The following is a 27,457-nucleotide window of genomic DNA, read 5'->3' as shown; positions in this document are numbered from 1 at the left end:
AGAGATCCAAAGGCTGGGCTGAAGCTGTGGGGGTAGGAAGTAAGGTGGTGGCAAAGCAGAGGCAGGACAGGTAGCAGGGGCCACTTCACGAAGGGTTTGTTAGCTCTACGACTTCCTGGACCACAGCGAGAATTGAGCATTACTTATGAAGCCTTCAGAAATGCATTGTGAATAGGTTGTAGGCTCTTTGCTTACCATGGATGCCAACACAAAGAGTGAGCCCTTTCTTTTATTTCAACTTTAAAACCAGATGTGAGGAGCTGCCACTGTGGGGGCACCTGCCTGGAAAACCTCTTGTCTGGTGACCCTGCCCCACTTCTGGAGACCTGGACCCCCTGTAACAGCAATCCCAGGACTGTTTATAGTCATTAATAAATTGCAAGCATAATAAGGACTGAACCAATATTTATTCACCTTTGCACGCCAAGTGTCTGTTGCAGTCCTTGGCATATAGTGGGTACTCAGTGTGTTGTTTGATTAATATTGAAGGAATAGGAGGGTAATGCTTATTTGGGAAGACTAGTTCCTACCTATTTTCAAAAGAGCAATAATAGTAAGCACTTTATACTCTTCTCAGTGCCTTACATATGTCAGCTGATCCAGTCCTCACAGAGGAAATTGAGGCACAGAGAAATTAAATAAGTTGCCAAGTCATGTCAATAGGAAGTAGCCAGACTAGGATTTAAATGCTGGCAGTTGGGTCCTGAGTCCACGCTCTTAACCACTCCTCAATATTTTCTCTGAATAAATGTTTTTAGTTCATTTATAAGGCTGCTTTTGCAAAAAAGAAGGAAATCTTACCTTTGATTTCTTCTTTTTTGAAATCAGGGCCTAATGGCCTTGATTGGACCTACATGAGTGGACCTACAGGGTATTATGCTAACGGAAATAAGCCAGTCAGAGAAAGACAAACACCATATGATTCCACTTATATATGGAATCTAATGAACACAATAAACTAACAAAATAGACTCATCGATACAGAGAGCAGACTGGCAGCTGTCAGAGTGGAGGAGGATTGGGGAGCTGGGTGAAAAAGGTGAAGGAGTGAAGCAAAAAAATAAAACCACGTTATAGACACAGCCAATGGCATGGTGATTACTAGGGGGAAAGGGGCCTGGGGGAAAGTAGAAGAGGGTGAGGGGAGGAGACAAATGGCGATGGAAGGAGGCTTGACTTGGAGTGGTGAACACAATACATTATATAGATGATGAAATATAGAATTATGCACTTGAAATGTCTATAAGTTTATTAACCAATGTCACCCCAATCAATTCAATAAAAAAAATTTTTAAAGTAAAAATTTTGAAACCTTCCAAATGTCCATAAATGGGGAGTTTGTTAATACGGTCCAGAATGTGATGAATTTCAGTGAGAACTGCATGTGTAGAAATGAAAAGGCATATATAGTATGATAATAGTAAGATCAAGGTATAAGACAATGTATATAGTAAATCATTGGTAACTTAAAAAAAAAATAAAAGATTGCCTTTGTGGCCTTGAAAAGGAAGAGCCTCACCATATGAGAAAAGCTGCTGACAGGAAGGGTCATGTAGCTTCGTCTTAACAGCACTTTCTTGTGGGAGTGAAACTTCTGAAGGCAAAATATTCCCTCTGATTCAAAAACCAGGTGTTTCCATCCCACATAATTTGTCTCTCCTTTTTAGGTGTTCTTTCGCGTGTAGCATCCCACATGTGCCATGTCACGAGTGCTACGCCAGCTGCCTTGTGTGGACTACAAGTTTGAACGTGATTGGACACCTGGCAGTCTTAGTATTTCATTCATTGAGTCCTGTAGTCAGACTGCTCTTGCTCATTCACATGGACAAAGGGGGATATTAGGCCTGGCTCTTAAGTAGTTCTCCATGCAACAAATATTTATTGAGCACTTACTTTGCGCCAGTTCTGGGACTACAACCAAGTAAGGTGGTGGGGATCCAGCTCTGAACACAACAAAGTTCCTGTTCTCACGGAACTGACATTCTAGAGAAGGGAGTTAGGTAACAAACAAGCAAGCAAGTAAACAAATATATATTGTGGCTGGTGGGATAAATACTAAGGAGGTAAGTCTAGTAAGGTAAGGGGCAGAAAGGGTGCTTGTTATTGTAGGTGAACTTGGATGAACAGGAAAAGCTTCACTGATGAGTAACACTTGAGCAAAGACCTGAAGGAAGTAAAGAATTGACCCAGGCAGATACCTGGGGAGAGAGCATTCTAGGCAGGGGGAGCGGCAAGTACAGAGGCCCTGAGGCAGGGGCGCGCGTGACTCAGCAAGCACAGCTGGCTGGCCTAATGGACAGCAAGGCCAGCGTGGCCTCAGTGAAGCGGGTAATCGGGGAGGTGGTCGCAGCCCAAGTGGGGCCTTGTAAGAACTTTGGCTTTTACCATGGGTGAGATTGGAAGCCAAAGTGGAGGAATGAAGTGATCTAATTTATTTTAGAAGATTATTGTGTCCTCTTCTATGACCATTCTTTCAGTGTCCCATTGAAAGCTCTGAAAGTCCTTCCTAGTCTCAGAAATGCTTAGCCCCGCTGTGTACTGGTAGAGAAGGAACTTAAACTTCGGGGAAACTTGTCTGTGGCTGTAAACTGAAGGAATTCTCCTTCCTTAGCATTTGTCATATGCCACGTATGTGAGAGGACACAGATAAAGGACCCAACGTCTTTCCCCAGGGAAATCTCAGTAGCGTGTGAAAGACAGAGGGATAAAGAGACAGTGGACTAGAAGGATGTCACAGACCCAGCACAGGGTATTGAGGGAGCCCAGAGCCGGGACCCTCAGAAGTGTCAGGGTGGTGAGGAAGTTACACTGACCACGTGTTAGCCAGGCAGAGGAGGAGGAGAAGCGTAATCTGTACTCATGCAAAACTGAGCAAACCATAGGCTCTTCTAACATGATCTGATCCTAGGGGTCAAAGTTACAGCCCTTGGGCATCTGACAAAGGCTGTCCTCCTGGTTGGAGGTGGGGTGGGCAGATGTATGGACTGTCCCTGCTGTGACAGTGCCTGTTGGCGGGGAAGGAATAAAGAGGACAGGGTCTACTCTTCCACGTTCTCTATACTGGCAATTCAGGTTTTCCCTCTCTGTTGATGTCAAGATTTAACTTGTTTTGAGAGCACTATTATTTTTCCCAATTTCTTCTTGTTCTTGTCAAGAGCTGTGTTGCTTGAAACCAAATCTTGATCGGCTCTTTCTTCTTTATCGTTTTCTTTGAGAAGTAAATATGATTTATGTCAACCACAGTGAGAGGCCCAACCTCAGCGCAGCAAGTAAGATATGCCCCAGGTGACAAGCACAGGAACAATCCGCTTTTAATGTGGCGCCCACGAAGCTAAGCTTTGAGGTCTGATACAAAGCTACCACCTCCGATCCCGCTGCATGTTCTAAATGTATTACGTTTTCTGCAGTCAGCGGAGTTTTCTGAGCAACAGGGTGTGTGCAGTGTGAGAGCACGTGGAGCCCTGAGATGAGGGCGCAGCGGGCCTCCTGGGAAATGTCCAGGACGCTGCAGGAGCCCCCGGGCGCTCTTCCCTGGCCGGTTAACCAAACAGGCTGAGCTCATGTGCATTGGAGGCCACACTGCCTTCGCTGTTAAGGTTTCTTAGTTTACAAAATAAAGGGACAGATGGTCTAGTTTCAGACTAGTTAGCAGACAAACTGAATTTTAACAAAGGAAGTGTTAGGAAAAGGGATGAGTATGCAGTTGGAAAATTGAAATCATGTTTTCTTAATATATACCTCTCAACTTTAGTACCTCTCTTCTAGAATTTTCCAAGGTTATTTTTTCTTCTCTCTCTCTCTCTAATCTTGCCATTTGTATTTCCTTTATTTATATAGTTCTGATCATGTTTGGTGTGTGCCAGCTATTTGGGAAGTGATTTTTTCCTTATTTCTGTTGGCTTCTATCAAGTGTCAAATTGCTTAAACTGACCTTTAGTGCCTCCGAAGCTATCATCTTTCTCTCTGTCTGGCTTTCAGAATTGGATGTGATTTACATAATGTAGCCAATGAAGAAAAGCCTGGCATACTATGGTTTATTAAAATAGGCACGTTGACCCCCAGGGCAGGTGACATGAAGATCACAGAGAATGGGTTACTGCCCTCTGGGAGGACTTAGAAATGGAATAGAAATATTATACCAACTCATAAATCAGTAAAGACCTGACATCATGACATCATCTATCTGTATTTGCCAAGGCTTTTAGGGGTGGGAGGCAATGTTGAGTATGTCCTTGGGGCTGGAGTATGTCCTTGGGGTATGTCCTTGGGGTTGGAAGGCAGTGCTGAGTAGCCATGGGAGTGACTTGTTCAGACTGGACAGGTGGAAGAGGCTGGCCATGCAGCCTCCCTGCTTTAGTGTTGGACGAAGGGTATATCCCACCTGCCTGCGGAAGAGCAGCATTACAGGTTGGCTTTGGGAGCTTAACTTGAAAAGCAGAAGTCCTTTTTTATCTCTAGATGATATCCATAAGATCATATTAAAATTCTGATATTTTAAAAACATTTTGTGTAACTGAACATCATACGTTTCATAAAATTGGATGTTCATGGCAGAGGTATTGAGGAAGTTTCATGAACACGCTCCTGTTCATGGGACTCTCCCTGATTTTCCCTGCTGGCTGATTCCAGACGGGCTTTGTATAACCTGGTACATAAATCACTAACAGCCTGTAGCAAGCAGGAAGCCATTACATCACCTCTGTGAGCCATACCGTCAAGATGGCACAGGCATTCAGGACCTGGCCTTGCAGGAGAAGCCCTTTTCCAGCCAGGATGCCTCTGCCTATCCTAATTATCAGAATAAATGTCCAATAGTTAGAGCTGGCCTTACACTGAGAGATGAGACAGAAGTGTGGTCTACTCAGCATAGTGAACAGAACAGAGGTGACAAAGCTGGACGCTCAGTCCTAGCAGGGTTCTAGACCAGGAAGCCACAGTCCACCAAACATGGAAACATGGGCCCAAAACTAAAACCTCGGGGGGAAGCAGTCAAAGAGGTTTGGGAGCATCTGCATATTACATGGCCCCATGCTGGCTTTCACACTTTAGTTATCAGACTGAATAAGCTAAACTTTCATGTGTCAAGAAAGACTCAGACCTAGCTCTAACTTGTTTCTCTGATTTCAGCTCTTACCTTGTAAATACTAAGCCTGCAAGAGGAGGTAGCTATTATATTGTTGCCTGTTTGGAGGTCGCCCAAGGAATTCCTCCTAGAACTGAGCTGCTTCCACCGTTAATGCCAGAGGCATGGGAGCCACTGATAGCCTTGTGTCGGGGTGTCCCAGGTCAAGGGCGGAGCAGCTTGCTGGCTCTCATTGAAAAACAGCCCCCCAAAAATTGAACTTTTCTGGGATTTCCCTTCGCTTGCAAGCTGCAAGTTTATCTAATAGATGGACAATTTGATTGAATGCCAGTGCACCACAGATGCAATTATATTTAAGAACAAGCTACTTCTTCTCATCTTTCTACCATCACTGATTAATTAGACACTTTGAACTATGCCCAACTGCTTGAAAGCTGTGAAAAATACGACCTGCATAGTTAAAATTTCTGCACAAGCCTATGTTCTCATTTGTGCCTGTATTTTTAAAAACCTCTTTAAAAACCATTCTTTAAGCATAATGTATATTTATACATGTTTCCAAACACACAGTCTGGCTATTTTCTTATTATGGTCAAAAGTGCCTCCATAGTTGGTCAAGAAACGCACTCACACAGTAAATCAAATAACAAAGCACGTGAGAGAGCAATTGAATAATTGTCTTACCTTCCAATTTGCTCTGCCATTGGTCACAATGTTAAAATTTTTGCTTTTTCCTTTCAAATCTTGCACAAGTGCCTCAGAAAGATTTGTTGCTATCATTTTTCATGGGATCTCTTTTTTGAGGTTTTGGAGTATTTTTATGCCTGAGTCCACTGGTACAGGGTATAGAAATTCTCATTTTATTACATATAATTATTAGCTATATATCTGGTACCTTGTTTTGCAGGTAATTTCCATCTTTTCTGTTATAGAGCCATCTTTTAAAGTAAATGAGCACTGAAGTATCTATTTCACAAAAGAAGAAACCCAGGCAGAGAGCCTCTGAAATTAGTTCCTGGTGACTCACATGGAGTATAAGCTGGATTTGTAGGATTGGGAAGTCTGGACATGCTAAAGAAGATCAGTTTGAATATTTATGTATTTCTCTGTCCCTGGGCAGAAACTTTCATCTGTGGCACGTTCACATTTATGCCAGGCCTGACTGAACTCTAAAGCCTGCTTAGCTAACTCTCCATGGTCCTCAGTCACTAGGTGCTGTTGCGTTTTGGACTCTTCTTCCTCTGATTCAGTCTACAAAAGGGGGCAAGTAACAGTTCTTCCCACTTTATTTTAATCCTCACCCGAGGATATGTTTATTGATTTTAGATAGAGAGGATGTGTGTTGGGGGGAGAAAACATTGATCGGTTGCCTCTCGTATGTGCCCCAACCGGGAACCAAACTCGCAATGTAGGTTTGTGTCCTGATTGGGAATCGAACCCACAACCTTTTGGTGTATGGGACAACGCTCAGTCAACTGAGCCTACTGGCCAAGACCACCTCTTCGCATTTTTAAGGAAATATTTGCATTTGACCATACCCTTATTATACAGTCATACGCTGCATAAATGACATTTCAATCAATGACAGACCTCATATAAGATGGTGACACACCATATGGCCAGGTGTGTAGCAGGCTATACTCTCTAGGTTTGTGAAAGCACACTATGATGTTCGCACAACCACAAAATTGCCTAACAATGCACTGCTCAGAAGGTATCCTCATCCTTAAACCACACATGTATCCCTTCCCACTCCCTAATTTCCCTCCTGAATTATAAATGAGGTTTCATTTTTCTCCCCCAAAATTTAGACTAAACCAAGATCTCTACCACTAGATCTCTCCCTCTTTATTGAGAATGGAAACTCTCCACTGCTCTCTAAGGCAGATTGTCCTTGATGGATATATAGAAAGTGGAACATAGTTGAGAGGCTTTATGCAGTTGTGCAATCCTGAGTTTTATTGACTTCTTCTTCTCTCACTCTCCTAGGTAACAGCTTGCCTGATTGCCGTGGCTAAAACAGACCATGAAGTTCAAGTGCGCAGAGCTGCCATCCATGTGATTGTGCTGTTGCTTCGGGGACTCAGCCAGAACGCTACAGAGGTAAGCCAGCCTCTTACCATTTGCAATATCCCTGCCTCTGGTTTTTGTCTGTTTATCAGTCTTCCTTTCACCAGTGCAGGCTTCAGACCTTTCACCTGGGTTCACACATGCAGATGAATCCATAAGCAGGGATTTTGTAGCAGGAAATTGTACAGAGCAGGCAAATTTCACACTAACTGCTACAGAAAAACCAGAGCATAAATTTATAGGTTAAGACTCTGAGTCCTGGCGTTCTCCTCAGAGGGATGGGTTCCCAGGTGACTTAGCTAGAACATACTATGCCTGCCTCTGCAGCCTGAACTTTAGTGACTTGTCTTCCTGACTCATAATAGTTCATTCTGAATTACTAAGGGGCCTCATTTAAAATGTTTTCCTTCTAGCTAAGAGTTCAATCCATGAGATTTTAGTTGCAGCATAAATTAAACTTTTTTCCTCCTCCAGGTGGGTTTGGCTGGATTTCTCCCCAGTGTACGGCAAACACAGGAAGAAAGTATTTATATCTGTATGTGTGTGTAAGAGCTAAGACACACAATGGGTGACCTCTAAATTAATTTTCTTCTTGATCTTAATGGACACTCATTCCCAGTTGACTTTGTAGAGAGAGGGTGCATTAATAATTCACTTACTGGCATCCATGATGCTTGTCTGCAGCTGGCACATCAGTATTTAACTAAGTGTCAGTGAAGCCATTAGAAGACTGATTGTTTTGTCAGACACACAGGCTTTATTCATGCTGGAATTTTGCCATATCAAGTTTCTGACACCATTTTTGTACAAGCTTGGACTCATTAGTTACCCCCTAGTTATTATCTAGGACCTTGATGGGAGTGGAGGATGTACAGATCATAACTCGGTAATTCGGATAATTAAGTTGCTATGGAGCACACACTGATCCTGTTGAGAACCTACTGTACGAAAGGGAGTTAAGAAAGAGTGAGTGTTTTACACCCATTGTCCAAGTGCTCTGGCTGGTGTGGCTCAGTGGATGGAGTGCCTGCCTACATCCATTGTCAAGATCTACAAAACTCCTGACAAAGAAACCATTGTTACATAAGTTGTAAACAATATGGGGAACTGGGTGAGGGGTGTACAGAAATACTTTGTGCTGCTGCCTTCACAACTTACCTAAAAACCTAACGTTATTTCAGAATAAAAATCTATGTAAAAATATGATAAAACACTATTAAAATAAACCTACAAAATCCTCAAAACTCTACAAAAAAGTGCAACACACTCTTACTGAGTAAGAGAAAAAGACAGAACCGAGACAGAGAGGCAGAGCAAAATGTCTGGCTTGTAAAGTGAGAGAAGAAATAGAAACACTATCCAGATTTCTCACATCCATGTGTAGCCAATGAAAGCGGCACTGCTTGTCTCACCAGTACAAAAATAATTTGTGACCATGGAAGATTTTTGTCACTTTCAAAAAGCCATGTGAATGAAACACCTTTCTCTGAGTTTCCAAAACAGTTCCAGTCTGCACTTACTGAAATTTATAAATTGCGCTTACTCAGTGAATAAAGCAAAGGAAATGGGACGGATGGATGCATGATTCCTCTTCCTGCGGCATCCTTGAGACCAGGTGTGTTAAATCTTGTAATCGTAGGTGTGATTATAATCAGGGCCACTTTAATGAGAAGCGGAGACAACCACAAAGCTTTCAATCTAGGATTTCTCTTTACTGCTCTGTTTTGCCCCCAGGAACAGCTGAAATGAAAATGCTACTTTGTTGATGAAGTTTGGTGTTTTGTTTTTTTCCCCCTTCTAATCACTATCTCTCAAGGAATAGAGTGCCAAAAGATAATCCCTGGTTTCAGTGAATTCTCAGTTGTTCATAGATGTGCTGGCCAAGGACCTCTGTGGTTCCGGCAGCTTGAAAAGGAGGCAGAGTCCGGTAAGAGGCAGAGGTTCAGAAGACCAGCTGATAGACTGGGATCAGAGCGGAAAGACATCACCACCCCTGACTCATGGGGTAGCTTCTACCTCTTTCCCATTTGAAAGTAGCCAGGCCCTGGCTGGTGTGGCCCAGTGGATTGATTGCCGGCCTGTGAACCAAAAGGTGGCCAGTTTGATTCCCAGTCAGGGCACATGCCTGGGTTGCAGGCAGGGCCCTAGTTGGGGGTGCGAGAGGCAACCCATTGAGAGGCAATGATGTATCTCTTGCACATCTATGTTTCTCTTCCTCTCTTTCTCCCTCCCTTCCCTTCTCTCTAAAAATAAATACTGTATTTTGCCATGTATAATGCCCAAATTTTTTAGGGAAAAATAAGGATGTATATAATGGTATAATGTGCGCAACACAGGGGTGCGCATTATACACAGTAAAATCTTTTTAAAAAGAAAGTAGCTAGAATTTTGTGCAGTCAACACAATATCCACCTTGGAGGAGGGGGTGGATGCATCACTTTTTTATTGAAATATTTATTTTTCTCTACTTAGCCTCGTTTTGGCCTTATGACCGCATCTGTTTGTTAACTCATTCCCAATATATCCTGAAGCTTAGGAGAACCAGGAAAGAGACCCCTTTAAACCCATTCTGTCTTACCCTTGCTGGAAATTAAATTTACTAGGATACCCAGGAGAGGAGATATGATTAGACCTTATCTTCTGTTGGCCACAGAATTAATAACAGCCTTCCTCAATGTGGAGAAGATGAGCTGGGTGACAGAATGAGAAAATTGTGCCTAATATACAGGTCTTCCTGAATCAGGTCTTTGCAAGGTGACTTACAGTATTGTAAATGTTTAGAACATCCATATTTATAATTTATTCCAGACAATAATGAATAATTGGGGCAATAGTGGCTGAGTTCTAGCCTACCAGACTGGCTCTCCTTTGCGTAACAACTAAAAACTCTATATAAAACACTAGACAGCTACCTGAAGACACTGGAGTGTGGTCAGAAGCAGGGAGGTTCTTATGGGGACTCCCTGCTTGGAGAAGAGGTGCTACACAAGGTGAGTTCCCATTTTCTTGGCATCTGTTTGCTGAGGAATGCAATCCATTAGGGGCAGTGGTGGAGAAGTCCTAGTGTCTCTGGAGGGAAGAACCAGAGACAGAATCTGAGGAAGCTGCAGCTGCAGGACAGGGAGTACGAATCCTGGAAGGGAAGGACCCAGCGAGGATCCCCCAGTTCTGTCGGTGCACATCTCTGGCTGCCCCCTGAACCAAACAAGGAAATTGCCTGCTTTAAAAAAAATAAAAGCACTAATTGGAAAAGAACAGAATCTAGAGTCTCCATAATTTAATATTTATAATATCCAGAATCAACCCAAAATAACTCAATATATTTCCAAGAAAATGGAACATATTCTCAATAGAAAATAAAAACAACTGAGTCCAACCCAAAGATAATTCTGATGTTAGAATTAGCAGGCAAGGACTTTAGAGCAGTTATTACTATCTATCCCCAATTAATTAATTAAAAATAGGCCTGCAATTGATTAAAAAATAGGAAATGTCAGCAAAGAAATAGAAGTGATTTTAAAAAGAGCCAAAAGGAAGTTCTAGAATTGAAAACTACATTATATGAGATTTCTAAAAAAAAAAAAAAAAAAAAAAAATCACTGAATGGAATTAAAAGCAGAAAAGAGATGACCAAGGAAAGAATAAAAGAATTTGAAGATAGAACAATAGAAATTATCTAATGTGAAGAAGAGAGGAGAAAAAAACGATTTAAAAAGTGAGTCATTTGGAGTGACCAGAGGCTGTCAAAAAAATAAACCTATACCACCCCTCGGAGCAGTGGTTCAGTACCCACTAACTCAGTGTCTGTGGTGACTTATAGGATGTAACTCCTGTGAATAATGAGAATCGGCCATGGGGATACGTTCCAAGACCCCCAGTGGAGGCCTGAAATCACAGATAGTACTGAACCCTATATGTACTGTGTTTTTTCCTGCACATACATATATACTCATGATAAAGTTTAGTTTATAAGTTAGGCACTGTAAGATTAACAATAATAACTAGTGATAACAGAAAAATTGTAACAATATACTATCATGAAAGTTATGTGACCGTGATCTCTCTCTTCCCCTTTCTCAAAACAGCTTATTGTGCTATACTCCCCTTTTCACATGTAAGAAGCACTTTCCAGCTTCTCTTCTGTGCATGCGAATTGCCAGCCTCACTGCTCTTGTGCTGCGGGGCCATTATTACGTAAAATAAGGGTGAAACTCGAACACAAGCAATGCAATACCATGACAGTCAATCCAGTAACTGAGAGGACGGCTAAGTGACTAACAAACGGGTGGGTAGCGTTAACCGCATGGAACTGGGCAAAGGGATGGCTCGCCTCCAGGGCAGGACGAAGCAGGATAGTGCTAGGTTGCATCATGCTACTTAGAACAGTGAACAATTTAAAATGTACGGATTATTTGTTTATGGAATTTTCCATTTAATATTTTCAGGCCATGGTTGACTGCAGGTAACTGAAACCATGGAAAGTAAAACCTTCAATAAGGGGAAACTACTGTATGTACAATAAAAGCTTCTGGCCTTTTTAAAAAGAATAAGTGATTTGGGATTGACTGCAGTTGTATAATAGATGTAGCCAGGTAACTACTACTGCATTCCTCCGTGTAGTTCACAGAGAGTTGACTTCTTAGAACGGTGAAGTACTTGAGAACCTTGGATTTGGGTTTACAGTGACTAAGTATGGCAGCGCCTGATGTTGAAACTTTTTTCCTTGCTTTTTACTATTCAAAGGTAATTCCCAGAGTTTAGCTTTTCTTCCTTCTAATCCCTAATTTTATTTATTTATTTAAAAGACTTTACTTATTTATTTTTAGAGAGGGGAAGGGAGGGAGAAAGATCAATGTGTGAGAGATACATCAATCAGTTGCCTCTCACATGCTGCTAACTGGGACCTGGCCTGCAGCCCGGGCATGTGTCCTGACTAGGTATTGAACCGGCAACCTTTCAGCTCACAGGCTGGTACTCAGTCCACTGAGCCACACCAGCCAGGGCTCTAATCCCTAATTTTAGATGACAAAAGAATCATCTATTCTCTACTCTGTCACCTGGGAGGTAAGTAGTAGGCTTTAGAATTCATTCCTTCAGGAAGATAAGGCATAACACCAAGTCGTATCTTCAGAAATAAGCAAAACCTGAAACATCTTCAGGGGAAAGAGTCTGGTGTTAATTTAGTAGATAGCTGAGTTAGGTTCTGAGCCAAACCCAGGCCTCCACCCAGGGATGATTTTTAATTCCTTCTTCTGAGTCCAGCATTGGACTCCGATGACCGAACTCCTCCTAACAACATGAACAGCGATCTCCCTGACATTTGCGCAGGTGGAGGTTACTGTCCGACTTCTTTGTGAGAGAAAGGTAAACCCTGGCTAAAAGAAAAAATGAATGATGTCATGTATGACATTATGTTTTCTTAGTTACAGCGGTTACACAGGGTCCATCTAAAAGGTTCGGTGCATGTGTCCTAGGTTCACCTTGTGTCTGTTGGTCTGGACTGGGGACCAGGGCCTGACGACACAGCACAAGTGGCAAGTTATAAGTGAATGGACAGACTTAATGGAAACTTCCTTTTATTGATTTTGTCTTATCCTGAAAGTTATTTTGACAACATTTGGTGTGTATTTTTGTGCTGTGGGCCCAGTAAACAGGCCGGGTTTCCTTCCCAGAGCTTGTTTCAGACACTGCTCCTTTTTAGCAGATCGGAGGCTCCATGTGAGAAGCAAATGAAAAGAACACATATAAAAATGACTGGGATCCAGGTAATAATTATTCCTCTGTAAACTTTGAAAAAGTGCTTGGGAGAGCCCTCCCAGGGCTGAAATTAAAGAGCATCTTCCCTTCCTGGGAGTGCAAAGCTACAGCCAGCGACCAAGGCAGCAATTCTGTTAATCACTTTCTGCTACTGGCCAGGGCTTGCGTGTTTACAGTATTGATATTATTCATAAAAGGCATGTAATAAGAATTCAGCATTTGTTGGACATTGTTTACAGTGTCAAGAGATGCAGAGGCATAGAGGAGCTTTAAAATACATCTCTTGTAAGTTTACAAACTATGTCTTCACCCCCAAACACTTCCCTCTTTACCTACTCTTAGACACCCTAGTTGCTGCTACTCCATTTCAGCACTAGAAGCAAAAACCCTCCTATGCCCTGTATGAGTTTCCTGGGGCTGCCACAACGAAGTGCTGCAAACTGGGTGACTGAAAACAACACAGACCACTGCCTCACAGTTCCAGAGGCTGGAGATCCAATATCAAGATGTTGACAGGGCCCCATTCCTTCTGACCTACTGTAGGGAAATTCTTCCTTGCCCCTCCTTAGCTTCCAGTGGTTTGCCAACAGTCTTTGTCATTTATTGGCTTATAGATGCATATCTCCTATCTCTGCCTTTGTTGTCATCTGTGCTGTCCCCGCATGTCAATGTCTTTACCTGGTTTCTTCTTACAAGGACACCAGTCATGTTGGGTTAGAGGCCCACCCAACTCTAGTGTGACCTTTCCTTAACTAGTTACATCACAGCAGCCCTGTTTCCCGATAGGTCCTGGGGGTTAGGACCTCAACATATCTTTCTAAGGGGCGCAGGGTACACAACTCAACCCATAACGGGCCCCAAAGATTTCCTGGTCCTTCCTTTCTCTTTTGTGCTTATGTTTCTCCCCATCTGTTCATTATTGCTACATCTTAAGTAGAGTCTGTTTTATATAGGACATCTCTGTCTCTGTCACTCTCTTCCTTTTTTTTTTTTTTTTTTTTTTTTTAACTTTAAGTCCATGCTACATTCCAGAGCCTTAGGAAGGCAAGAGGAGTAATGTTTCTGACATGCTTAACTTGGAAGAAATAGATTCTCACAGTTGAATAGAGAAAATAATAAGGGAATGTAGAATAATTGTGGGGGGCTGTTGGACTTGGTGCAAGATCTGGTCTTGGTGAAAATTGGTTAACCTCTGTGAACCTCATTTTCTCTTCAGTCCTACCTACCTGACAGAGATACGCAAGAATTTTATGGGATAACATGTAGGACTCCACAAATTGTAAAGGGTTGTAGATATAAAAGACAACAATGCTGATGATAACTGCTAATCATTATTATTGTTGTTACTGTTACTACCACTACCACCGCTACTACTACTATCTGATCCATAGATTTGCTTGGGGCTGTTTAATGATTTTTTAAAATCCTACCGAAGATAATTTATATTTAAAACAAACAGGTCATTGATTTCGTGGCTTGGACTTTTAGAGCCTTACACCGTATCTTGCCAGGCTGTCCCCATGAGCCATGTCAGAGTTTGGAAGGCAGGCCTCACTACATGGAACCCAGCCTTCTAGTTCTGTGCAAGGGTCTCATGTTGCATACACCCCCTCGCTGTAACTCATGCTGGCTACCAACTCAACTGGAAAAACATTTAAGAACCTAGATGCTTTGTAGTTGTTAAACCAAAAAGACTTAATACATGTTTGGACTTGATCTGACCTCCAGCACTATTGTTTTCTCCCTGTCTTACTAGGAAGCAGTGGATATAGTACCACAAAATAATAATAATGCTGTGTGCTTTCATAAAGCAGGCACTGAGCGATGTGCATTACTGTGTTATTTCAGTTGATTCTCTCAGAAACTGGTGTTATCCTTATTTCACAGGTGACTAAAGGAGCCAGGACTGGTGTGGCTCAGTTGGTTGGAGCATTGTCTGATAGACCGGAAGGTCGCGGTTTGATTCCCAGTTGACTCACATACCTTGGTTGTAGGTATGATCCCCAGTCAGGACACGTACAAGAAGGCAACCAGTCACTGTTTCTCTCTCACATCGATGTTTCTCTCTATCCTCCTTCCTGCCTCTGTAAAAGCAAAGAAAAAATGTCCTCAGATGAGGATTAAAAAGAAAACAACAGAAGACTAAAGGAAGCCCCTCAAGGTTAAGCAAACTGCTTAAGGTCACACTGCTAGCAAGAGGCAAAACTGACTTAAACCCAGGCAGTGCATCTGTACCCAGCTCCTAGTTTACTAACTTTATTAGACTACTTATTTTTGAAAAAAAGAACAAATCAAGATTATTTTTAAGGCAAAGAATTACATCAAAAATGGGTGAAATTATAACTTCCCATGCTGAGGAGATTTAGACATTCTAGTTTATTCAGTAGAGACTTGTACCAAGTTTCTACTTGTTTAGCCATATACTTTGCCTTTTCTTTTTAAGCTTTTTATTTATTGATTGGAAAAAAAATCGATGTTTCCCTCTTATTTATGCTTTCTCGCTTATTTGTGCATTCCCTGGTGGATTCTTGTATGTGCTCTGAATGGGGATCAAGCCTGCAACCTTGGAGCATTGGGATGACGCTCTAACCATCTGAGCTACCCAGCCAGGTCTGACTTTTTCTTTAAGTAACAAAGTTTTTATCATTTCTCTGTGTCATGGTGTTGCCTTCCCCCCAAAAAATTGTGATGACTTTTATACCTGTTATATATATTTAGAAGCTTGTCTTATTCGGGTTTGTCTCCAGCCAAACATAATTTGCTGTCTTTTACTTCTTAAGATCTAGACCAGAAGGACAAGTTTTCAAATGTTCATTTCTACACATTAAAAATTGAATGTTTAGTTATTAACAAATGCCTGTTTTTCCAAGCATCTCTACCGCCTGTCAAACAAGATTTGTAGGTAGGATGGCAACTTAGAAGTCATGGCTCGATCTTCCTGGAGATAATCAGGGGCCTTTTTCTGGGGCATATTTGTCCCAGGGTCTGAGCCCGGGTCTGAAAGAGCAGGGCTGGCAGGTGCCAGGAGGGGAGCGGTGCCCAGCTGGCCACAGACCCAACCTGCGGGCCACTGGTGAGCAGGAGAAAGGCAAGGCCCGGACTGAGGACTGAGTCACCTGGGCATTTACTACACAGTCATGGCCAACAGAAGGCTGGAATTAGGCGGTGGCTGCTGCCCACCCGAGGGAGGGAAAATGAGTGCGCTAGGTTCACCAGGCATGCAGTAGTCTCCACGCCCTGTCGCCGTGCATTATTTTCTCACATGATTTCTTAAATTGAGACATTCATATCCACAAAATTTGCCCTTTTTACAGTGTACAATGCAGAGTTTTTAGTACATTTGTAAAGTTGTGTCACCATTGCCACCACCTAATTCCAGAGCACTTTCATGGATCCGGAATGAAGCCCCATCCCTGTTAGCAGTCACTTCGACCATTCTCCCCTCGCAACCACTCACGTGCCCTCTGTGTACGGCAGGGCAGCGGCAAGTCCACTGCCCATGGCCCAGGGTTGCGTCTCACATCCATAGGCAGATTCCCTCACTGGCCTGAAATGCGAAAATTTGAAGGAAGAAATGTAATGTTCCAACTAGACCAGATACTCATTCCAGGCTGAGTCAGGTGGGGTACATGGGGTTGCTGGTTTGTGTAAAACCATATTCAGCTTCCACCGTAGCCATTTGTGAGAGGAGAGGCTGGGGTCAGTGCCTAGGAGAGGACAGTCCCACAGATTTCATCAACAGTTACTTAGCCAAATCCTTATGGTATTAGTGATGAATTTGAGAATGAAAAGACTAGGACTCAGCACCGTACTGTGACTGCTAAAATATATATGTTCAGCCTTTTCAAGTGATAACACAAGTGGCAGTTTGGAAGCCTTAACATTTAAAACTGCTCCCTTGCTGCCTCTTCTGCCTGTCATTTACATAGATCTGCATATGTTAGAACTTGGTGTGTCTTCCTCTTCTGCATCAGACTTGTGCTACTTCATTTTCTGTAGGGTAGCTTTCTCTTTATCCTTATCCTCATCTAAAACGGTCAAGAAGATTATGGAATTGTACGCCTGAAACCTATATAATTTTATTTAACCAATGTCACTCCAATAAATTCAATTTTAAAAGTAACTAAAAAATAAAATGGTCAAGAAGAAGGTAATATAATTTAAACACTAGAGTTTTAGAATATTGGATGTAGAAGAAACCTTAGAGACTGTTTAATTTATATCTTACAAAAATTTCCCTTGGCCTATTAACCTCACGAGTCACTCCTTTGACCTAAGGCCTCCATAGTCACATAAGTTTGGAAAGCTTACAGTTGTAAACTGCATACAATTCTACATTCCCCTGCGGGGACTTGGTGCATGTTAGCCTGTTAAGGAGTCTGAGAAGTCCTGTAGCAAAGAAAACTAAGAATTCCCTCAGCTCATTTACCAAAGAACCCTTTTATCATTAGAAGCATGCCAAGTAATAATGTTCCATGGAACACACTTTGGGAAATAGTCCAGCAGTCTTGTTTTATGAATGAGGAAAAAAAGTTCATGAAGAGACTGTGGTTATGATTTTTCCAGAGCTAATGCCAGGAAGAATTAGCACTCATTTCCAGTTGTTCCTGGTAGTTTGTGTTGGCCAAGTGCTGATGAAAATACAGTATCTCTCCCTCTCCCTCTTACCTAATTCACTTATTCACCTGAAACAAGGTTCATCTTAGTACCCGGGGCATCTTAGGTAACATCACAAATGTGAGCTGGAGTACAAGTTAGGTTCCAGGTTTGGGAATGTTTACTGTCAGCTTCTTTTCTCTAAATAAGACCCAAGATACAGATATCTTGTACCGGCAACTCAGATGTACATCAAATAGCTGATTTTCCAAAATGATAAACTACTCTGTAAAATTCCAACAAATCAAAATATTGTCTTCTCTCCATTTATACAGTGGTTGCATTTCTGAAGAATTCAGTGTATGAGTATATTAAAACCCCACAAGAATACATTCACTGAGCATTTACCACATAGTAGCACTAGATACCTGAGTGCTTTACATTAAGTCATTTAATCTTCACAATAATCCCATTTAGGGATGATTAACGTCTGCATTTTACACAGGAGGGAACGAAGACAGAGAAGACAAGTAACTTGTCCAACAGCCAGTGAGGGGCAGTGGACGAGCCCAGGCGGTATGGCTCTAGACCTGGCGCTCGCATGTTCTGTGACTATCGTCCGAAGGACTGAGGACTGAGTCACCTGGGCATTTACTACACAGTCATGGCTAACAGAAGGCTGCCTCAGGTCCTGGGGACTTGATATCCAGAAGACCACCCCCCTCCAGCCTATTTCCCGCGGGCCCTGCAGAGGACAGAACAGAGAGAGGAGTGTTCTGGGCCAGCCCCGCACCCAGGTGCCCGACCTCCCAGGACCTACCAGTGTGAACTCTTCAGAAAGCAGAGACAGGAACAGCCTTGGCCTCCTTTTCACCCTTCCTCATGTTCCATTATCTCTTGCCAATAACACAGTCCAACCGTGGGCTATGCCGTCCAGCCACTTCCCATAATACACAACAGACCCGAAAAAAGCAGGGAGCAGAGGAAAACTGGTGCAGAACAAACACCTTCAGCTGCCAGGCTGGGGAGTGAGGGTCCTGGGGCCTCCTCCCACCCCGCAGCCTGCCTGGGGATTGTCTCTTCCTCCGAGAGGGATCATTCTGATAATTAGACGGGCCTCTGCGTTGCAAAACCCAATTATCTTTGCTCCGTTCTCTGAAAGGGAATTCTGACTTGGTGTTCCCTCCTAGGGGTGACTTGAAATGACATTCAAGATTGATGCTCTGGGGTCTGTTCCAGCGCATTGCTCATCGCCCTGTGGTTTATTCGCCCTTAGTAAATCTGCTCCAAATACCATGTTCTCTGAGGTTTGGTATTTAATAATATAACCAACATTTGTTAAGGCCTTATTGTATGACAGGCAAATGCCGCGTTCTTTGCACTCATATCTGTGGTAACAACCCTGTGAGATAAATATGCTCTTTAACTCTGTTTACAGATACGAAAATTGAGGTCCCAAAGTTTGCATTTAGATGCCCAGGTCAAACAGCCAGTAAAAGGTAGAGCTGAGTGCAAGCCCAGGCTGCCTTATGGACAGCTTGGCTGTTCTAAAGGCACTCATTAAAACTGGCCTGAGCCTTCACCTGAGGGAAGAGGTGAGCTGTTGCAGGTATGCTGGGACACACCTGGGTTCCTAGGACCTTGTTTACTTGAGCACTGGACTTTCCTCTACTCTGCTTCTCCAGGGTCAACAGGTATTCAGGTCCTCGGGCAGCCTCCAGAGAGATCTTTCTGGTATGCAAGCCTGCTGAGATCCAGTCCCCAGCTAGCATTTTTCAGTGGTTTCCTGTGGTCCGTAAGATAAACACCGGGCTCCTTCATGGGACATACAAGGCCATGTATGTCCCCACCTGGACCCCACTTGACTTCTATAACTGTCTCTCCTCTACTTTTCCTCACATGCCCTGAGAACCTCATGCCAGCTCCAGATAACCTGCGTGCTAGTTCTCGCCTCCACCTCTTGGTCCATTCTATTCCTTATACCTCAGGTGCCTCCTTCCCCCTTCCCTGCCTGTGCATCTGCTAAGCTTTTATTCATCCCCTAGGACTCTACCTAAACGTCACACTCTTTGTGAAAAGCCTTTCCTGGTTTCTCAAGTAAAATTAGTCCTCGCTTCTCCAGTCACTGCAGGACTAGATACGGCAATACGTTGTTCACGTCTGACGTCCTTAGCAGGCTGGGAGCCCCCGAACATATCAGTCACTTTTTTAAAAAGTTGTGATAAAATGTATCATCTTAACCATTTTTAAGCGTGTGGTTGAGTAGTATTTTTGTCTATATTCACATCGCTGTGCTCCCAGCACCACCATTGCTCCGCAGAACTCTTTAATCTTGCAAAACTGGCCGCGAACTCTCCTTGCCCCCCTCCATAGCCCGGGCAACCACCATTCTGTCTGTCTCGGTGGCTGTGACTCCTCATTCCATTCATTTTTAGATTCCCAAAATCCAGCACATTGCCTTGCACAAAATAAGTGCTTAATAAATGCTTACTGAGAAAGCACATGAAATCTTTTCTCTCACAGGCATGAACTCATCTTTTGAATTTCTTTGTACCTGCCTTAGTAATAAATAGACTTTTTAGATCTTAAGCTGGAAATCCTGGGACTTCCAGACTCTTCCAGGTTTCCCAAGAGCAGAAGTTGTCCAAACAAGTTCTCTCTAGGAGGAATTTTACCTTTCTTACTTGGAAATACTTAAAATTTTTGTTGCAGTGGGTCATAGACATCTTGTCACCCAAGCAGTTGGGATAAGAAGTCCTGAGGCAGAGTGACAAAATGAATATTGATGTGTAGCCAGAACCATCTGCATTTCAAAGCTTGGCTTCTCCCCTCCACACATCATCCATGTATGCATGTGTGTATATATCCATCCATGTATATATGTGCATATCTCACATATATTTCCCTGAATTTCTCCCATCTGGGTGGAGGCTTCTGCCATGATCCCAGCTAACTCAGCCACAGTGGCAGCGGCACCCTGGTTGCCTGTAACTTTCTCTGTGTTCAAAATCACCCTTCAAAAGAGGTGGGGGGCAGACCGAGACAAATGTATTTTAAAAGTAAGTAAATTAAAAAAAAAATCACCCTTCACATACACGTGATTGACAACAAATTTTTAAGGTATTTTGGGGGAAAAAGATATAATCTTGATTTGTGGACCAAATGTGGTTTTGACCCTGCCCCCTTTCTGAAAAATGAAAACCTCGTCGCTGATAGTTAGAAGATTCCAAGAATGTAATAGGTTATGTCCAAATCACATCACTTGCAGCTGGCACTTAGGTTTTTCAAAGCCGAAGTTGTAACAGCGATCTCTGCCTCTGAAACCATGGCATATCTCTTACTAAGTCTTCTGGCCAGTGTTTTTTCCTAACATCCTGCACTACTGTGTCAGTAGTCACTTGGAGAGTGTAAACAGAAATTAAAAAAAAAATTAAGCCCTGAGCCCCAATCCCTAAGATTCTGGTTCTGATGCCTAAGGTTGGGGCCCAGGCATTTTAAAATGCTGCCCAGGGGATTGTCACATGCAGCGAGGGTGGGGGATCCCTGCCATAGGACAGTGGTGCTGCTTGGGGCAAAGTCTGGGCTGTGCAGACATGGCGGGGCGGCGGGGGGCGGCAGGGGCGGCAGGGGCGGCAGTGCTTTTCTCCAGGTCAGTCCACACCATGTGTCAGCACATAATACAAACCCTGCCAGGGCCTCCGATGTGTCAGTGACTGGTTTTCTCTGGCCTTTGGTCTAATTCTGTGTAACCTTTTGTTCCTGAAGCGTCTGGCTCAGAGCATTGAATTCCTCTAAGCGAAAGCCCTAAGGAAAGTGGCCCGCCTCACCTGTGGCCAACTCTACTCAAGCATGACCTGAGGCTGTGTGACCTAGGTGAGCCAGGGGTGGGGCCAGGCCCTGCAAACTGGTGCCGCAAAGGAAACCCAAACCTTGCAGGCAGCTAGTAGCCTGGCAGCCGCTCCCTCTCCTCCATAATCAGACCCCATCTACGTAAACAGCTTTGATGGTGCAGGAAAAAGCTCAGCTTCTCTCCATAGCTTTCTTCAGCATACTGGATTTTTCCAGACCACATAGATTCAAAAGCAAGATTTGCAGTTAGATGTAACAGACACAGGTTTGAATTCTAGTTGTGCCCTTGAGCAAATCACTGAACCTCTGTAAATCCCCTTTCCCTACTTTGTAAACTGGGCCTAATAATGCCCACCTCCCAGGATTAAATGAGATAATGTGTGTGAAGGGCTGGCACAGTGGTCCAAACGTGGCAAACACGCAATATGTGGCAGTAGTGAGCCTTTTGCTGGCGCCATCTAATCCCACGTGGGAGCTGTTAGGCGCAGAAAGGGAGGGAGCAGGACTGCACCTCCTCGGCAGGGTGTCTGCATGGAGAGCGCCAAGGGCCAGGGAAATGAAGCCCTCCCCCCAGGCGCGATAATGGGATGCAACCTGAAAGCTGGGATTGTAATCACCTTCTAAGGAAAAAGCTCCCAATTTCTCCCACAAGCATCAGCCTGCTGCTGCCTTTGCACAGACTCCGGCCATTTTTCCTGCCTTCTTTGTTCTATTTCCGTGCCTGTGGGGGTGTAGGGAAGCTGCAGCCTTCCTCAGGTTGCTATTTAAAGCCATTCTGAAAGATGCTGCCACCGCTGCTCCTAGCACCAGCGCAGTCAGTTTCTGTCTCCGCCTGGGAGCTGGATGTGCCCCTGTCAGCGCCGTCTGGCACCCGCGGCTTTCGGTGGCACACCCCAGCGCAATCTAGCCTAGAGGCACACGCAATTAGGTGTGAATCCCACCGCCTACTTTTTGCGTAGGCCTTAAGCTATTGCCCCTCCCAGGGGTTAACTGGCTGTCTTGGTCTTTGTCCCTAACCTGCCCAGCCTGTCTACGTCCGTGTAGCATTTTTTGGCACTTGACCAGTTAAAAATTTCCTCCTTACTCTTCAATGAAAGTCATGCATGATACCTTCCCTTGCCCCCCCCACCCATTTCCAATTTTCTCTCGAAACCCTCTCCACCCCCCCAGCCCTCCCACCCTGCATTTTAACAGCCAGACACAAGCCAGAAAGCATAAAAATGCCATTTATTTCTGGGTTGAGCAGAGAAAAATACTTTGGAAATAAAAGGTTTTTGAAAAGCCCAGTAACCTCCAGTTAATAATCACGCTGCCCTGGACTTCAGCGTGTTTGAGACTGTCGGCATGGACAGAAATCTCCCAGGCATCAGTGATCCTGTCTGTCTTTGCTGACCCTCCCAACACTTTCAATGAAGTGTCTCAAAAGCCCGATCTTTCTGTCTGAATCAGCCCTCGTTTCTTTTTCATAGACCCATCAAAGTGAAGGTTTGGGTTTTATCAGTAACGCATTTATTCTTCACCAGGCCAGAGCTCCCTGAATGAGGTCCCGATTGCCTACCTCCATTCTGCTTCCTCAATTTGTACCCCGCCCGTTATCTTAGAGAGGCTGCTCGCCTGCAAGAGCCCAGAGCCCGGCTCCTCTCCGCTCGCTCAGCAGAATCCCCCCACCCGCGGGCTCTGGCTCTGCAGAGGGCGCGGCCAGGGTTCCCCACTGTCCCCAGCGTCCACGCTGGGACGGCACATGCATCTGGCAGCACACCTATTTACCCTCTTTTATATCCCTGCCCTTTACTGCTGACTCCCCTCCTTGTATTCATCTTCCTGACCACTCTTTTTTAGCTTCTGCTCTCTACTTTTTGTTTTCAGAGTTGTGCCTTTCCCCTCATTTCCTTAACCCCTTGGTGGCAAAGCCAGTTGGCTCAATGTCGGAGTAGTAATAGCAACGATATTTTAAATTATACATCACTTCGCTTATGATGGCAAAGGATTCGCACATGCTTTATGCTCCCCACTTCACAGCAGTGAAAATAATAAGCACTTTGAGAGAAAGAATAGGATGCTGGAATAATGAAGATCATCGGCTCCCAGTCAGGCTGCCAGGGTTTGAATTTTGGCTCTACCTGTTACTAGCTCTGTGGCCCTGGGCTAATTGGAGATAATAATAGTACTTCTCTCTCTGTGTTGTTGGGAGGACTGAGTATAGATAGAATGCCTGGAGCCATACCTGGCGCATAACAGGTATCGTGTAAAGATTAGCTATTTTTATCATTCATTCATTCATTCACTCATTTATTTATTTATCAAAAATTTACTACATGCCAGGCACTATTCTAGGCCTTTGTGATAGGAGAGTAACAAGTTGGACACAGTCCTGAGCCTCAAAGAGATGACAGTATTAGTGGGGCAGGCTGACAAACCACCTCTAATTTAGCGCCCACCCTGTGCAAGTCCTCATGGTTGGATCTTTATAGACATTGAGCCTTACAACAGCCTTAAAAGATGGCAACATTATCTCCATTTTACAGATGAGATCCCTGGGTTCCGGGGGCTGAAGCAGTTGGCTCAAGATTCCTTAGCTAGTCATCGGGAGCTCCAGGATTCCCTTCACCCAGTCCGCCCACTTCCAGACTTTGAGGTTCAACTGCCGCAAAGGGTGGGAGCTCCTGAAGGGCAGGCCCTGGCCATCATCAGCCAGAACGCTTGGCACAGTCTCCTGCGCCGGCTTCGGAGATGTTGGCTGGTGTGCTCAGTTGATGATCCTTGACTCTCCTAGTCTCATCTGTTCACTCTTACTTCCCTCAGCCACCAAATCATACTTTGGCCCTAACACTGAGGCACAGTGGTCAAAGTGAGCGTTCTTAGAAGTTGGCTTACAGTTTTCTGTCAGGTTCGTATCACACCTAATGCTTATTCCAACATGTTTTTAAACAGAACTGATCAGATTCTGGGGTTTCTTCCTCTTCTAATCTCCAATCTAGGGAATGTTTTTGTCTGCGAGGCCACTCCGCAGCCACTACCTCCAGTCTGCCTCCTCCCCTCTGGCTGCCCCTGCTTTTTATTCCAATGTCTAACTTCCCTGTTAGCCTTTTGTTTCTGTTTTTGTGCTCAGTTCTTATTTCCTTAGCCACATAGGGAGCCACAATTGGTGACTGATAGGATTGTATGGAATTTAGTTTTCTTTCTTTCTGACCTTTTTTTTTTGCCTCATCTATTGGTGCCATAGAAGATTGAATTTCTAAGTATATGCTAGCATTGAACTCTTTTATCCTTTTATATTTAGCAGTGTATTTCCCGTTAAATATTAAGAAATTATAGGTGGAAAATCCTCTTCTGGATCACATCTTTCCCAGTTTTTATTTCTGTAAATAGCCTGTTTGTGATCATTTGTGTTTTGTCTTGTTGATCTCACATAGTAATAATAGAAGAATAGCAATTTCATCCACCTAAGTTTCATTTGTAAAATCACCTTGAAGTATAAATTACTTTTTAACTATTATAATAATTTTAGCTCTGGCTGCTGTGGCTCGGTGGATTGAGCGCTGGCCTGTGAACTGAAAGGTCACCAGTTCAATTCCCAGTCAGAGCACATGCCTGCATTGCAGGCCAGGTCCCCAGTTGGAGGCCTGTGAGAGGCAACCTATCAATGTATCTCTCACACATTGATCTTTCCCTACCTTTCTCTCTCCCTCCCTTCTCTTTCTAAAAAGTAAATAAATTCTTTAAAAGAATAATTTTTAATGTAACTCATTCTACCTATTACTAAATGTCTTTACTAGTGGGGTTTTTGTTACAGAGGTAGTTTGACTAGAGACTTTTTTTTTCCTTCCTCGTTTGCCAGGTATTTTGGGTTGTGGTTATACTGCTTTTATAATCAAATAAATAAATAAATTTAGGAATTACTCAAAGAAGAAAGATATTTGCCATCTATTCTTCTTTTTGATCTTAACTCAGATACAATAACCACTGCAGGGATGTTCCAGGTCAAGCTCATTGAAAGAGCCAGACACTGCTTCCCTGCTATCCCATTGAAAGTGCACCTGTGTGCCCAAGGCTCTCACTGTTCCCTTTTCAGTAGGTCCTGCCTCCTCTCCTCACCTGGTCTTTTCTAAGCCACATCTAACCGTAAAGATTTACCCTTGTTCCTGGAGCATCGGCGTTGCATGCTTCAGGGAACTGACGCCTGGGGGCGGGGGGCGGGGAGGGAGTGTGTGTGCTCGGGTGCGCTCACAGCTGTTGGGCTCCCACACTCTAAATTCTTTTAACAAAGCACCTGAACTCCACCTTTTTCCCAAGGGTTTTAATGCTGCAAACCTTGGTTCTTCCCTGAGATATCCCTGCCCCACCCCCACTCGTCTCTGTACCCCTCTCCACTTTTGCTCGGAGTCCTCGGGCCTTGACGAGCAGAGGGATGAAGAGCAGGTGTGTTGAACTCTTAATGAGAGGTTTCCTCTGTGGGATTGCCTGTATCCTGCCCACCGCAGAAGCTCCTGGGAGGAACTTTACCTTTGAACTCTCCTTGTATTCAGCCCCTGATCCACCGGATTTGGTGACAATCCCTGGCTGGCAGGAAGCTTTGATCCCTGGGGAGTCCAGAGGAAGTCCTGTGATGTGTGGGATCCCCGGGGTTACAGGGATTGGGGGGGAGCGTACCAGGGTGATTGCTAAGGTAGACCCATTAATTAAGAAGGAGGCTTTGCCTAACATTCAGTTACCTAAAAAAGGAGATCCGGCAACTGAAAACAAGGAGCTCAGCACCCATTAAGTATGAAGTGGTGCTTGCACAAGCGTTATTGTTATTGAAGGGCACAGCAGGGCTGAGGGGAATATTCCTCCTTGCACCAAGAAGGAACAGTGCCTTAGAGCTTCCCTTTTTAACAAATAAAAGCTAACCTCGCTGTGCATGTTAGGAGGCTCTAGCAAAAAAAACAACCAAAAAACCTCTAAGATAGTTTTGACTAGATGAAAGATGGCTCTAGGGGAAAAAAAAAAAAAAAAGATGACCTTGTAATAAACAGTAGAAACTGTAGAATGCCTATAGAAGAGACACTTTGGGCTATAATCCCTTGGAGAGAATATTAGGGGACTTGTCGTTAAACTGTATTTGCATAACAAGCATACCCGGTTTGTTCATAATCTGCATTTATTTGAGGTTGCAGGCAGAGAAGGGAACTCCCTGAAGCTTCCCCAGGCCACTGCTTGGTGCCACCCATTGGCTACGAATGGAAAGAGTGAAGGCCCTTTTCATGGAATCTAGATGTTCCTCCCCCACCGGCAGAAATCACTTCCTCTGCTTCCCCAGAATCACGCATTTCTCCTGGAGAATGGGCATCATGCTGTCTGAGGTGGGAGTCCGCCTCCCCAGAGGGCAGGGTTTGTGCATTATTCATCTTGTCATCACCAGCACCCTGCCTGGGCACGAATGAGGCCCCTTATAACGATCACTGAACGAGCGAGTGAGTAATCCTGAGGAAGTAGCTATGGCGAGTCATGCTCTTTCCAGAATCATCTCTCATTTCCACACTGCCAGCCTGGAGGGAGGAAAGGGCCATTGGGCTGGTGCCACAGTCAGAGTCAGATGCCTGTGTCAGGAGACCTGTCTCCTGTTGTGTCTCAGCAGCTTTTTGAGAAAACCCAGGAGACAAGTGCACACCAGGGACGGGGCAGCATCTTTGTGAGGTTTTGCCCACCACTTAATGTGGTGACATTGGTCAAGGAGCTCTGAGAATTGCCTGCAAGGCCGACTGCACAACATGTGGGGCCCCGAAAAGAATGAAAATGCAGGTCCCTTGTTCAAAAAAGTGCTGATGCAGGACAGACGAACATCCAGCCCAAAAAGCCTTACAAGAGGTTTTTTGAGCCAAACTAATGACAATTGCTGGGAATCAAAATCTCAAGGGGTTGAGAAAATGTTCTGGAGAATGGCAGTTTTGCAGCTTATTTTATACATTAGAATCAAAGGAGGAGACATACAGGAGTTACCTGAAATCCACTGGTGGTAGATTAGGGAGGCGGGAGTTAGCGAAGCAGGGAAACCTCTGAGATTGGATAAAGAGTAAAATGGAGAGACACTTGCTTCTTTTACATAGGTGAGTATAGGATACT

General features: G+C 44.0%; 1 protein-coding gene across 3 annotated transcripts in view; it reads left to right on the top strand.

The window, feature by feature from the left end:
• The window catches only part of TANGO6 (transport and golgi organization 6 homolog), a 133,684-nt gene that overhangs the window by 101,321 nt on the left and 4,906 nt on the right, over nucleotides 1-27,457 (top strand). For 2 of the 3 annotated variants that reach the window (XM_054579277.1, XM_054579275.1), the window contains one exon: nucleotides 7,073-7,186. In XM_054579277.1, coding sequence (XP_054435252.1) covers nucleotides 7,073-7,186 — 114 coding nt within the window. Of the gene's footprint in view, nucleotides 1-6,015; nucleotides 6,085-7,072; nucleotides 7,187-27,457 lie in introns of those variants that run through there. The other variant, XM_054579276.1, reaches the window with a different exon arrangement.

The sequence above is a fragment of the Pteronotus mesoamericanus genome, unplaced genomic scaffold (assembly GCF_021234165.1).
Source record: "Pteronotus mesoamericanus isolate MK-2021 breed Mesoamerican mustached bat unplaced genomic scaffold, CSHL_Meso_final contig_52, whole genome shotgun sequence".
Lineage (NCBI taxonomy): Eukaryota > Metazoa > Chordata > Mammalia > Chiroptera > Mormoopidae > Pteronotus > Pteronotus mesoamericanus.
This window is presented reverse-complemented; position numbering and strand designations above follow the sequence as displayed.